Source organism: Centropristis striata, chromosome 15 (assembly GCF_030273125.1).
Source record: "Centropristis striata isolate RG_2023a ecotype Rhode Island chromosome 15, C.striata_1.0, whole genome shotgun sequence".
In the NCBI taxonomy this organism is placed as follows: Eukaryota; Metazoa; Chordata; class Actinopteri; order Perciformes; family Serranidae; genus Centropristis; species Centropristis striata.
In genome coordinates this window covers 35,842,398-35,856,495 of record NC_081531.1, presented here as the reverse complement: position 1 = coordinate 35,856,495, position 14,098 = coordinate 35,842,398, and the positions used below count along the sequence as shown (strand labels likewise).

General features: G+C 38.0%; 1 protein-coding gene across 2 annotated transcripts; it reads left to right on the top strand.

The window, feature by feature from the left end:
- The first annotated feature begins 1,477 nt into the window (after positions 1-1,477).
- Positions 1,478-14,098, top strand: zc3h12b (zinc finger CCCH-type containing 12B). Of its 2 annotated transcripts, none has more exons than XM_059351907.1 (6): positions 1,478-1,499; positions 6,418-7,212; positions 7,318-7,457; positions 8,022-8,256; positions 8,493-8,599; positions 9,519-14,098. In XM_059351907.1, exons 2-6 carry the CDS (start codon positions 6,581-6,583, stop codon positions 10,943-10,945), a joined length of 2,541 nt encoding a protein of 846 aa, XP_059207890.1. In that variant the 5' UTR covers positions 1,478-1,499; positions 6,418-6,580; the 3' UTR covers positions 10,946-14,098. The 2 variants fall into 2 exon arrangements, with proteins under 2 accessions (XP_059207890.1, XP_059207891.1); XM_059351908.1 differs by lacking the exon at positions 1,478-1,499 and adding an exon at positions 1,532-1,567.

The window sequence follows — 14,098 nt, the reverse complement described above, 5'->3', positions numbered from 1 at the left end:
GCAAATATGTGAAATTAACCGTTTTCTTATTTTATATGTTGATTACTCTCATTAAGACATGCAGAAGATGTTTCATCCCCGAAAAAAAATATTTTAACAATTTTTTTTAGTTTTAGACTTTAACCCTATAAAGCCTGAACCATGAAATAATTGCCAGAAAATTCAATTTTTGTAAAAACTGAGTGCTTATTAACCTGCTGACGAATTTTAACCCTATAAAGCCAAGTGTATCATATTAGATACAGTTATTTTTGAGACCTCTACATCATCAAAAACCTGATGTATACATGTGTTGAAGATAAACAAACTGAGCAACAAATTGCACAAAAATACCAGATGTAGCAAAAATGATATGCAGGTTCCACGAATGGATCATTGCTGCATTAAAAAACTTCAAATCTGCAGATGTATGATGTTGTGTTATATGGAAAAAATATGTATTTTGCATGGTTGAGGAAAAAGGAAAAGTCAAAGTCTTAATAAGTTAAAAATGTTAGGGTTTATATGTTTTTGTTAGTTTGAGAAAAACAAACTGTGAGCAACAAAATGCACAAAAAGACCTGATGTATCAAATATGATACAAATTAGAATTCATATATGCAATTTATTTATTTCTTAGCCCTATAAAGCCTGTACCGTGAAATAATTGCCAGAAAATTCAAAATTTTCTAAACTGGAGTGCTTGTTGAACCGGCTAACATTTTTTTAAATTCAATATCAATTTTCATATATGAATTTAATTTGGATCATATTTGATACATCAGGTCTTTTGGTGCAATTTGTTGCTCACAATTTGCTTTTCTTGAACTCACATAATCACATAAAGCCTAATATTTTTAACCAAATAAAACTTTGACTGTCCTTTTAACATTTTCCTCAAACAAACAAAATATTTTTTTCCATATAAAACAACATTATACATCTGCTGATATGAAGTTTTCACGCAGCAATGACTGATCCACCAGTGGAACCAGCAAATCATTTTTGTTACAACTGGTATTTTTGTGAAATTTGTCGCTCAGTTTTTTTAATCATCAATTCATGTATTCATCAGGTTTTTCAGGAAAAGAAAATATCACACTGATGATGTAGAGGTCTCAAAAACTTACGTATGAAATATGATACACTTGGCTTTATAGGGTTAACATGAGTCACCTCTCAGTATCTATGTAATATAAACATGCAAATATGTGAAATTAACCGTTTTCTTATTTTATATGTTGATTACTCTCATTAAGACATGCAGAAGATGTTTCATCCCCGAAAAAAAATATTTTAACAATTTTTTTTAGAGTTTTAGACTTTAAAATGGGTCAATTTGACCCGCAACATAACAGGAGGGTTAAAGTTTGTAACACTGTTCTGACTCCGGTATTTTTTTTTTTTTAAACCTTATTTACTTGTTTCCGTCGCGCTATCTGGCAACCCTGACCAAACTGCGACAGCGCCAATGGCAGCAAAACAGAAGTGTTCCAGGCGAGGAGGATGACAGCAACAAGGTGAGAGGAGCACCGTCTGAAGTCAAAGACAGCACTGATTTAATGTGCAGATTATGTAGAAAATAATGGTGTGTTGCTCAAGTTTCACTTCCGCTTAAAATGTTAAATGATCGTCAACTTTATCTCAAGTTACAATAGTATTCTGGCAAAAATGTTCGCTCGGAAGCTAAAGCTAAGTTAGCCTGTGGAGCCACTATTACAGTGCGTTAGCTAATGCTAGCTATGCTACCTATGCTAACTAAATAGAGACCGGCTTACTTGCTAAGCTTTGTCTTTTATTGTTAGCTTGCATTAACTGGTGTTTATTAGCTCTAGATTAATTGACAAACAAGATAAAGATAAAGTAGGCCGGTTTAGTTTTTGTGGCTAAAACGTTGGCTCTCCAGCTGGCCAAGTAACGGTACATTAGCATGCTAGCATTAGCATGCTAGCTAACGTGTGCTAACCGTGACTCAAGGGCCTCAGGATGTCAAGTCTCTAATCAAATTCAACCATAAAGGTGGCGTCGTGTACAGTAGTAATGTCATAACGCTGTGTGTTGTAAGTATAAGATCTATTTTACTTTCATATTGCTCCACCTTCCTCCATTTATTCATCTCAACTCATGATATAATGATATTTAGGCACAGTTTTTTTCTATTGACGTGTCAGCTGCAATAACATTGGCAACCCAATTTAATTCAACAGTTCAGGAACTTTTATCTAGAGTAACTGTCATTGAGATCAATGCAATGTGTAGATTTGGTTGCAGAGTCATGTAGTTAGCTGTGAAGTCAAGGCAAAACTGTCTGAAAATGAGAATTTATTCACTTTTTTTCGAGTGTGCTCCTGCTTAATGGTTAATTTCCCCCTTTTTTACTTGTGTTTTTAATGTGTGCTGTTTCCAGAGTGTTTAAACACTTAATTATCATCATTGACCATGCCAATTTTACTTAAACAAATCAACAAGAAGTAAAAAATCAAATTGCTCCAAGAAGCTGCCACCAATAAATCAAAGTTGTTTAGTGCCTAATGCAGTGTTTATGATATAGAAGACACTTTAAAGAATAAAGTTGTTGTCCAAAGCTATCAGCCACCATTAACAACATTTATCAGTTTTATTTGTTGTATTTGTGGTGGGATTAGAGAAATTCCCCAGTTTCTCGAAAACTTCCGTACTCTAAAATGTGGCTAAGTTTTATTTAGCGAGATCTTTGTTTCTGCCTGACTTACAGCATGACGGTAAGCGACAGTGCATTTCCATAGCAAGTGTACGTAATTAGAGATGATTGTCCGTTAAGATAAAAGCTAAATATCCCTCCACAGATGATGAACACACAGCATGTAGACTGTAGGGGTTTTGTTCAGCAAAATAAGCTGTTAACCGTTAGACCATATGATTAAAAAACAACTTTTAATCAAGACATTTGCCTTTCGTGGTGAAGTGATAATCTACCAGGGTCATCTTCAGTATTTTGGTGTTTCAGATGAATTGAACAAGCTCCCCAATGATTAACAGCCAGCATTCATTCATGGTAGCAGTTCAGATGTCACCGGTCTGATGAGTCTAAAGTGAGATAGGAGTATAGTGCCATCATCTGATCAACGTAAACAAGGAAAGAAGACCATATTGTTTTTCTTGGCTCCATGCCCCGAATGACAGAATGACTTCTCTGTGGTTATGTTGAAGCATATTCAGGACTGAAAATGTCTGTTTGTTTAGGCTTTTCAGCTCAGAAGATAAGATATTTCTAGGCCCAGATAATCTTGACATGATCTCATGGCAGAACACACCGATGACTTGTCTCAGTTTTGTAGTTTTGATGAGATTGGTCTACTTAAAGGTGGTGGCTAAGCATGCTGAAAGAATATGTCAGAATTGTCACTATGCAGAGTATTTGAAACTGACTGTGTTGCATTCTTTGATTGCTCTATCTAATGTAAAATATCTGCTGGATCGTATTTGTACAGCAGTGGCTGCCAATAACTTAATATCTTAATTTTAAGATATCTCTCTCGTCAAGTGGTACATGTAAGCATCACGACCATAGCCATTCATACCGGATACTATGTAGGGTCAGCAATGGACCTGCTTCACTTGTTGCTATGAAACAGAACCACACGAGCCTGTGCATGTGCAGAGAGTCTGGAGGCCTTGCTGAGTCTAAGCCTGTGAATCTGGAGGTGGAAGGGAAAGGATTTGGAAGAGCTCTGCTCCCTTAAACATGTATTGATATGATCATAAAATGTCTTTGATGGCAGTGCAGTGTGTGAGGTCAACAAAAAAGCCTTAACATCCCTCCTAGTTGTTTTGAATGTTTGTTTTCCATCCATCTGTAGCGAGGCAGTGTGCACCGGTTGCACTGGGATGTATTTAAACCTATAAATTTACCCTAAAAATATCTATCACCCTTCAGGGTCTTCAATGAACATCACTTTTGTATATAACCTCATGAGGGTGTTGCCTGTGACATAGTATTTGCTATGTAATATATTTTTTTATTGCAAAAATATGCTGCCTCAAGAGTTTTAGTGTAGAGTTGTAGTGTAGCTGTAAGTGTTCTGCATTTACTGACTGCCTGAAGAGAGATGATGAGCTGTGTTTGTGTTAGTCGTGACTGGTAAAAAGGAGTTAGCTGATGACAAGGCTGTGTTGCTAAGCAACGCACATCATGGGCTGCGCCTCTTGAAGCTAGAAGCTGGCTGTATCCTACTATCTGCAAGACTGGGGGAAAGTGTAGTCTAGTGTTTCTGTTCATCTATGCATATGTTATTAAGATTGTTTGATTACAAATATCTATTATGTAAACATGTAAAGCTGTTAACAGTGTGCAGGGTTGTACTGCAGGTTCTGCTGGAGTCTTCCTCTGCTTTACCATAAAACAGCTTTTGTTCTTGAGGGAATTTTATTCAATTCATATTGTCTGTCAGAGGACTGTAGGCGCAGGGATACACTGTTCAGCCCACACTTTGTCTCAGGTTATGTTAACTCATGCACTCACTCTATGTGTGTCTGGCTCAAATGTTGGTTGCAAGACCAGTAAGCAGGAGCCCGACAGATGTATCAACTGACAGATATTATTGGCCAAAAACCTTTTTTTTTTTTTTTTTACCAGTGGCAGACCGACATGGGATTTTTTTAGGCTGATCCCGATACTGATTTTACAGGAGGTAAATTCAACAATACCGATATGGTGGCCGATATAGTAGTTTTTTTGAGCTGGAATGAAATCGACCTTTTTTCTGTGGATTGTGCACTGGTTCTTTAACACTCTGCAAATGTAACCAGAGAGCTACTTTCTCAAACATAAAACAATTTTAAAATATTATTTACGTTATTATAGTTTATACAGTGTATTTTATTTTCTGCCAATTCTGTAAATAACTGAGAAAATAAAATAATAAATAGGGGAAAAAAATAGCTAAATAAACATCATTACTGTTCAGTTTCAATTGCTGATTATTTTAAAATAATACACAATTTGTAAATTACGTCATGCAAGATTTTCTGCAATATATGTTGTGTAAAAAAGTTTTCATAACAGCACATATCGGACAGCATATACACCAATACTGATAGGCCTTTGATAGGTCAATATCGGCTCTATTTTTACACAATATATAATGCTGAAAACGTTGCTTGTTATGATTTACACATGATTTAAACAGTGCTTGCTCTTAAGTTTGTTTTTTTAATAGTCAGCAATTGACTGGAACGTAACAGTAATGATGTTTTTTTAGCTATTTATTTTAATTCTATTTATTCTTTATTTCCATTATCATTTATAGAACTGGCTGAAAATGTAGTACATTGGAAAATGTATAATCATGTTAAATATGATTTAATTTTTTTTTTTTTAAGTATTTTGTATTAGAAAGTAGCCCTCTAGGCACCTATACAGAGTCCTGAAAAATTGATGCTTAATCCACTTAGAAAAGGTCTGTTTTCTTCAACTTAAAAAAACTTTTATAATGGCCACCATTTCAATCATCAATTAATTTTCCTCCTTCAACATCAGTATCGGCATCAGTTCTAAAAAAAAAAAAAATCCCATATCGGTCTGGCTCTACATGGAGGCGAGGGGTTGTTTTGCAGTAAATTAATTAGCATGTTTCGTACAGGAAGACTGGGGGTTGTCATTTTAATACCAGAGAGACAGGAAAGTCTGCTGTCGTATCGAAGTTTTTCCACTTTGTATCTAAAAGTACAAGGAGATCAGTGACAGTTTTTTATGTATATATGTTTTAATTGGGGAAAAAGCACCAAAGGGAATTTTTGCAACATTCACACACTGATGCTTTAGATATCACATTAGTAAATACTCGCTTTTTTTGTGGTAACTTGCTTACTTGGGCAGGTGACTAATAGGTTTCATTTGTCTGACTAATTTTGTCACTTGGCCCAGATAGCAGTGTTTCCCACAGGTGGAGTATTTACTGATGTCTTGGTGGATGGTGGGGAGGGGAAGTGGCTGATGACTGTAAGGCCATATCTACAATCAGCCGTCTAATTTTTGAAATGCCATTTTGGTGTGAAAACAGAGTGCCTCAGTGTAAGCATCAAATTGATGATACTAGTAGTTTTCACTTGAAAATGTGTCTGTTTTGATGCACATGGGTTGTTGGTCCGTCCATCGTTCCCTGTGAAGGAATTTCCTTGATTTGGCTCAAATGTCCACTCGAACTCAAGGATGAAGTGAATAGACTTTGACTGGCAAAGGTGAAGGTCACTGTGTCCTTACAAAACTAAATTGATAACATTAATTTTGGGTGTCTACCAGAGTTATCACGATTGTAAATCTAAAAAAAAATGTCAGCACTGATGGCCTTGTCATTGTTATACTATTGAGTCTAAAGGATCTCTTTAAGATTATTTTAAGATTAATTTAAAGTTGAAAGCACATTACTAATTGAAACTTTTCATTGTGCTCTCTTCCAGGATTTAATAAGTTGATTTTGCCTGTCCACATAAAGGAGAACCTGTTACTTTTGCTCGACACAAAGAGCCTGTAGCGCCACAGTCCAGCTTTCAGTATGATTCCCTGGCTGCGATGGAGGTGAGGAAGCATGGGGTGGAAACTTGAGGTGCCAAGACGAACGTGATGACAGTATGGTCGATGGTGGAGAAGCTCAAAATGGAAAAACGCCCATGCAGGGAGGAGAACATTGACTCAAGTGAGGCCCAGCATGCCAGTGATGATTCTGAGGATGGAAGCAGTTCAGAAAGCGAATCAGAAGAGCAGCAACACCAGAGGGTCCAGGTGAGCGACGGCAGGAGTAAAAAGAGGGAGCCCTTGGGTGTTGCAAAGCCCCACCGACAGCTCTGTCGCTCCCCATGCCTTGACCGGCCCAGTTTCTCCCAGAGTAGCACTGCGCAAGAATTTCGTGAGGATGACAACAGCACAGGACCAGGGATCAAGCCTGCGAGTGGCAGAGAGTACCAGAGTAAGATGGACTTTGCTCTGAAGTTGGGCTATTCAGGAGAGCAGGTGGAGACGGTGCTCAACAAGCTGGGAGCTGCTGCACTCATAAACGACCTTCTTGCTGAGTTAGTAAGGCTTGGAAACAAAGTAGAGCCTGAGAGTCAACCATGCAGCAGTACGGCCATACCAATATTACGGCCCCCCTGTGTTAAAGAGACTGTTAGTCCAGAGGTGTCAGTGGAAGATGACTCTATGGATACCTTTGATAACCTCAGGCCAATCGTCATCGATGGCTCTAATGTGGCAATGAGGTAAGACAACAACAAACATTTCATTGGCCTTTGCTTCATGTGGAATTAATATACGCTGTGCAATCTTGCCTCTAACAGAAGTTCATTTCATTTTGGGTTTTCTAGCCATGGAAATAAAGAGGTGTTCTCTTGCCGTGGTATCCAACTTGCTGTTGAATGGTTCTTGGAGAAAGGCCACAAAGACATCACTGTGTTTGTCCCAGCCTGGAGAAAGGAACAGTCCAGACCTGATGCCCTCATCACAGGTAGTCAAGCTATTTGTAAGGCAGTTGCTATTTAAAGTTATACTTAGAAGTTGGTAAGTCAATAGTTGGTCAAATTAAAATCAGGACCTATTGTAGGACAGGACAACAATAAAACTACAACTACTCCATTTATTATTATATAACATACCATAATATAACCTGATGCTGATTGTTGCCAACCAAAATACAAGTTGACACTTGTATTTTTGACCTTTCTTTTTCTCTGTTATTTCTTTCTTTTCTCCTTATTGTTGTATAGATTTATGATGATTTTAAACTCTAAGCTATATTTATACAGGGTTTATTTTATTTTATTTCTCAGGGTAAATGTATATTGTAATTGTTTGTAATTTTATTCTATTTTGTAGATGGTGTAATTGTATATTGGATTTTTATAGCATTGTGATTTTGTATGTAGTTGTAAAAGCACAACTAGGGACGGGAGTTGAAAATTAGCTGAAGCTATATCTCTGTATGCAGCACATCAGATGCATGTCCTGTATCTATGCTAACTGCATTGTCCCTATCAAATAAAATACATTAAACATTAAACTTCTCTTTCAGACCAAGAAATATTACGCAAGCTGGAAAAAGAGAAGATCCTGGTTTTCACCCCGTCTCGGAGGGTTCAGGGCAGGAGAGTGGTGTGCTATGATGATCGCTTCATAGTGAAGCTGTCTTATGATTCTGATGGAATTATTGTGTCAAACGACAACTACAGGGACTTGCAAAATGAAAAGCCAGAGTGGAAGAAGTTCATAGAAGAGCGTCTCCTAATGTACTCATTTGTCAACGACAAGTAAGAAAACATGATTATATTATTATCATTATTATGATTATGATTAGTCATAGATTTAGTTTTGTTTAAGAGATTTTTGTTAGTAGTATAAATGGTTTATTTGTTTAAAAACCTTTTGATTTATGTAGTAATTTCATTATTATTTCCTTTGCTAATCAGAAAATTAAACTTATAAACTAATATAATAACAGAAATAATGCTTGCATTTAATAATGTTTTCCGAATATTTTGAATAGATTTATGCCGCCTGATGATCCGTTGGGAAGACACGGTCCAAGCTTAGAAAATTTCCTCCGCAAGCGTCCTGTTGTTCCAGAGCACAAAAAACAACCGTGCCCTTATGGTAAGTCACTTTTTCTTTTCTAATCAATGTCTAAACCAGTAGTTCTCAACCTTTTTGAGTCGCGACCCCCAATTTAACATGCATGTTGTCCGTGAGCCCCGCTCACTGAACAGAAACTCACACCGCAGTTCAGATCACCCCAAAAAAAAGAAATAAAATGACCACAAAAAGACTCAAAATGACCAGAAAAGACACAAAATGACCAAGAAGACACTAAATGACCAAAAAAGACTGAAAATGACCAAAAAAAGACACAAAATGACAAAAAAAAGACACAAAATTACCAAAAAAGACACAAATTGAATTGGCCAGAAAATGATCAAAAAAAGACATAAAATGACCCAAAAAAAGACATTAAGTGACAAAAAAGACTAAAACACATTAACACATGAACACTCTAACACAGTGGAGACAGAGCTGACTTCCAAAATGAGTTGGCGACCCCCAGAAATCATCTTGCGACCCCAATCTCACACGCACAGTTCAGATCACCCAAAAAAGAAACAAAATTACCAAAAAAAAGGAAACAAAATGACCAAAAAACACACAAAATGACCAAAAAAAGAAACAAAATTACCAAAAAAGACACAAAATGACTAAAAAAAGACACAAAATGACCAAAAAAAGGAAACAAATTGACCAAAAAAGACACAAAATGACCAAAAAAAAGACACAAAATGACCAAAAAAGACACAAATTGACCCAAAAAAGACATCAAGTGACCAAAAAGACTAAAACACATTAACACATGAACACTTAAACACAGTGGAGACAGAGCTGACTTCCAAAATGATCATCTCGCGACCCCAATTGGGGTCCCGACCCCAAGGTTGAGAATAGCTGGTCTAAACAATTATGCATTTTTGTTTTCATAATTTAAGTGCTTTTCTTGACTTGATCTCCTCTTTCTTTAAACAAGGGAAAAAGTGCACGTATGGGCATAAGTGCAAGTACTATCACCCGGAGCGAGTCAACCAGCCGCAGCGCTCGGTGGCCGATGAACTACGGGCTTTTGCCAAACTGTCTGCGGTGAAGACAATGAGCGAGGGTGCTTTAGCTAAATGTGGTACTGGTCCAGCAACTGTAAAGGGGGACAGCAACTCTGAGGTCAAACGTGTGGCACCCAAACGTCAGTCTGACCCCAGTATTTGCTCCGTGGCCTGTGAACCCCCAGAGGCACTGTCCATTGTTCGGAAGTCTGAGACAAATTCAGTGCCTTCCCTTGTGTCTGCTCTCAGCGTGCCCACCATGCAGCCTGCCAAGAGCCATGCAGCCGGGGCCTTGAACACACGATCAGCCAGCAGCCCAGTGCCAGGTTCTCTGCAGTTCTCACACAGTTCTCTGGAGCACATGTCCAGTGTACAGTACCCTCCCATTTTAGTTACTAACAGTCATGGCGCCTCTATTACATACAGTGAACAGTTCCCAAAGTATGACTCAGTTAGCGACCATGGATATTATTCACTGCACAGTGATTTTTCAACTATGAGCATGAGCAGCATGCATAATGTCGACAGTTTCTGTAGCATGGAGCACGAGCATGGTGTGTACCAGAGAAATCCCAGCCACTGCCCTGAATCCTGCCTCAGCCACTCCAACAGTGACTCCTTCTCCTCTTACGGGGACCTGTACCCGAGCTCCGTGGACAGTAGCTTAGAGGAGAGCATGAAGGGGCAGCAGCAGTCTCCTGCACAGGGCAGGATGCAAGCTTTCTCCCATGGGTTTCGTCATGAAGCACTGACAAGGGTGCAGAGTTACGGACCTGAGGAACCCAAGCAGGGCCCCCGAAAGCAGTCTGGAGCTCATCTAGCGCCACATATCCAGCATGTTGCAGTGGGGGCCAGGTCCAGCTGTCCTGGAGACTATCCCCTCACTCAGAATGTCCTCCCACCTTTGTCCTCACAGCCCACTCGGTCTCTTGGAATGACTCGTATGGACAGCATATCAGATTCAAGGCTATATGATAGCAACCCAATGAGACAGCGGCGACCTCCGCTGTGCCGGGAGCAGCATGCAAGCTGGGACCCCTTGCCTTGTGGGAATGAGTCCTACGGATATCATTCGTATCCTTTGAGTAACAGCCTGATGCCGTGTTGCGAGCGGGTGATGGTCCGCAGCATGCCAGATAAAATGGAACAAATCTGGAACTCGCCATGGGAGATGCCATCTGCAGCCGAACACCAGGAGCGCTACGTCATCCCAGACCACCAGTATCAAACATATCGAAACCTTTGTAACATCTTCCCTGCTTATGTAGTCCACTCAGTGATGGAGAAGAACCCTCATCTGACAGATCCACAACAACTCGCCGCCGTCATCGTGACAAAACTGAGGTCATGCCATTAAGCAGTTATTGTTAATCTTGTGATGAGATAAGGGAAATGCAGATTTTGATTGCAAAGATAGGCACTTCTTAAAATGTTGCTGCATGTGCAACATCTGCCCTCAGGAGTTTTTTTTTTTGTCTCGAATGGAGAATCAGATTTTACATCATTAAGATGATACAGAAGTAATCAGCGTAGAGGAAATTTGTCTAAGTATAATAAGTTTATCTCAAATTGTAAAATGTTTCACATTTGTAAGCTACATTTTTAAATGAAGGGTGGTGCAGTTGATATAAGGTGACACCTTATTAAAAATCTGGCACATAACACATTCATATTACCTGAGCAGGAGCTGCATAACATATATAAATATAAATGATAGTGTGCCAACAAAACATATTCTTATTTTCAGGGTTTATGAAGAGTGCATTTTATTTCATATTAACGTTTCTGTTACAAAGATGTGTTTATATCATAATGGCATTTTCCCCAATGACACTTTATGTCCTGTTGGGGAAATGTCATTGTGAAACAAACACAGACTTTTTAATGAAAGTATTTCTATAGTAACATAAAAAGCATATCCAGGAATATGTTATTATTACAATAAAAATTAAATATAATTTAATAAGAAGTTGATTGTTTATGCAGCTTATTCACATGTTCATTACCATCTTTTTTTATATGAATTAATATTGATTTCATAATTTTTAACCCTAATCTAATCCTAAATAAGGTAGCTAGCTAGTGTAATACTGTGTGAGTCGATTTGAACTAACTGAAACAACGGAGAGGCAAAGTCCCTTACAAAAATCATATTTTAAATTGGTAAACATCTTGTGTTTAATTCATGGCACAATGCAAACAAGATCAAAGAATAACTCGTCTCTCTCCCTTGACTAGTGTACATGTTTTTTCTGCAATAAGGTCCCATGAGGGACACCGGAAGCGGAGGGACGTTGCCTCTTTATAAACAGGTTAGCTACATGGCAACTTAGCCGAGACAGGAAGTAATAACTCTGCAACATTTCCCAAATCTGACATAAAAGTACGTCAATATTTGTACACCATGTAGCTTTTATGAAGGTCTTGTTCAGGACCTGTGAATGTGTTATGAAAGGCATCTAAAGTGTTTCTGGTGCAGTGGAACTATAAATAACCTTGCTTAGGTCTGCCTCTGCTGTAAATAGTTCTTGTGACTTTTTTGTGCATTTCTTTTGAAGAAAAGTAAGAGGGAGGTAGTAAGATACCTCACAGCATGAACTCTGACATTTAATGGCCTTATATCTGAATGACCTCATGCTTTAGTCATTGTCTGACCGGTTTCAATGAAAGTCTTAGTCATTGAAGCCTCCTATTTTCAAATGTAAAGCACTATCTCAGTATCTAAAGAGATATATTTTCTCAGCCTCACTTAACAAAGCTACTATTTTGGTAGAATTTGACAGTGCACAACGCAAGCCAAAAAAGAGATTTGACTTGTATACACGTGCACATATCTATGTACATATAATCACACAAAAGCCATTATTTCAAAGTCATTTATAAGCTGCTAAATAATGCCAAAAAAGATAGAATTTATATAGTGTCAGTATTCTACATAACTTTACATTTTGGTTCACATAATTGATTGGATTACAGTATAACTCACATCTGTGTTTAGATAATTTCCTAATGGTGTACTGTATAGTTACCTTTCTGATTTTATTGGATGCTACGTCCAAGAGTTTCCTATTTATATATTTGTCAGATTTGTTGTGCTGATTCTTTTCAATGTGAAAATATTCAAAGTATCTTTGTTTCAAACCGTAGCTCTAATGGACTTCTTCAAGTTGTCGGTGGAGCAGTGTGTGTTCAGGAGCAGGTTCATGTTTGTTTCAGAGACTACTTTTACATGCACTTAAGCAGTCTGGTTGATTGATTTCCAGCTTTTCTCAACGACCTGATTCCTGATGCATACATGAGAAATGAGAAGTTTTATCAGCTTAAAGCATTAAGAGAAACTTGGTTAACACAGCTAGATTTCTGATGGAGTTCGACCATTTATATACTTTCAGTTTGTTTGTTTTTTTTACGTACGACCCAGGACATATTTCATATCCAGGATAATATCATCACTGTGGCAGTAATCTAGCAGGATAAAAGGCAATATTGCTGCTTATTCCCATGTATCATCGCATCCAAAGTCCAGTCTATGCTGAACAAACCTATTGATTTCCCTTTTCTGAATGCTAATGGTTTAGTTTATTAAATGTGCTTTGTCTACAGTGAATTTAAACACATGCACACAGTTAAATACACTATCCCATCTATGTGGTTTTTCCTTATGTAACATTAGATATACTTAACCTATGGCAAGCTTAAAATGAAGAGGAGAGATGGGAATAATCTGCCCTCATAAACTATTTGACTATTGTAGTAAAATGAGTCGCCCAAGTTCATGCCTTAACCTCACACCTGGCAGTTACCTGGTTTCTTATGTGCATGTAAATGTAGTAAAACTTTGAGGATTTATTTCACCGGGCTGTGATGTGACTTAGATAGGTCGTAGAAATAAAACAGTGTTTACCATCACAGGTTAAATGTTTGCACAAGGAACTCGGCAACAGACTGAATATTTACCTGATGTTACGTTTGTCAGATGAAATGATGATGATGAAGAATCTGGTTGATGCAGCCAGGCCTGGGAGAGAGTCAAATATTGGACTCCTTTTGTTATATCTTGTTGAGTATGAGGTTTCAATAATTGTATAAAACTGAAGTGAATGCTAGAAAGCATGTTGAAGATTAAATTTAATATATGGCTTTTTATGGGAGGCTGAATTGCTCGACTACAGATGTACAGTACGTATACATGCAGCCAGTCTCCAGCGATGGTGGAAGGGTTGGCTGTGCCTTGCAGCACATTGCACTCAGGATGCTTTTTCAGTCTCTCCCTGCCAAAAAAAAAAAAAACAGTGGTTACTGGCAAGAGTCTGCTCTGATCTAGTAGTGATATATTTTGTGAAAATCCTACATGTAACATGTAGTACCTTAAAGTTAGTTACGTGGAGATGGCATTGCAAAACTTTGTACTTTTTGTGTATATCCTCGTTATGCACCTTGATATGTAGAAAATTGGGCTAATGGGATGGCTTTACGTGATGCAGCTTCATCCAGATGTAATGTTGGTGTT

Excerpts from the sequence above, each read along its gene's own strand:
- zc3h12b (XM_059351907.1), top strand. The coding sequence starts at position 6,581 with ATGACAGTATGGTCGATGGTGGAGAAGCTCAAAATGGAAAAACGCCCA. Across the intron at positions 7,213-7,317 it reads GGCTCTAATGTGGCAATGAG|CCATGGAAATAAAGAGGTGT; the intron begins GTAAGACAACAA and ends TGGGTTTTCTAG. Across the intron at positions 8,257-8,492 it reads TACTCATTTGTCAACGACAA|ATTTATGCCGCCTGATGATC; the intron begins GTAAGAAAACAT and ends TATTTTGAATAG.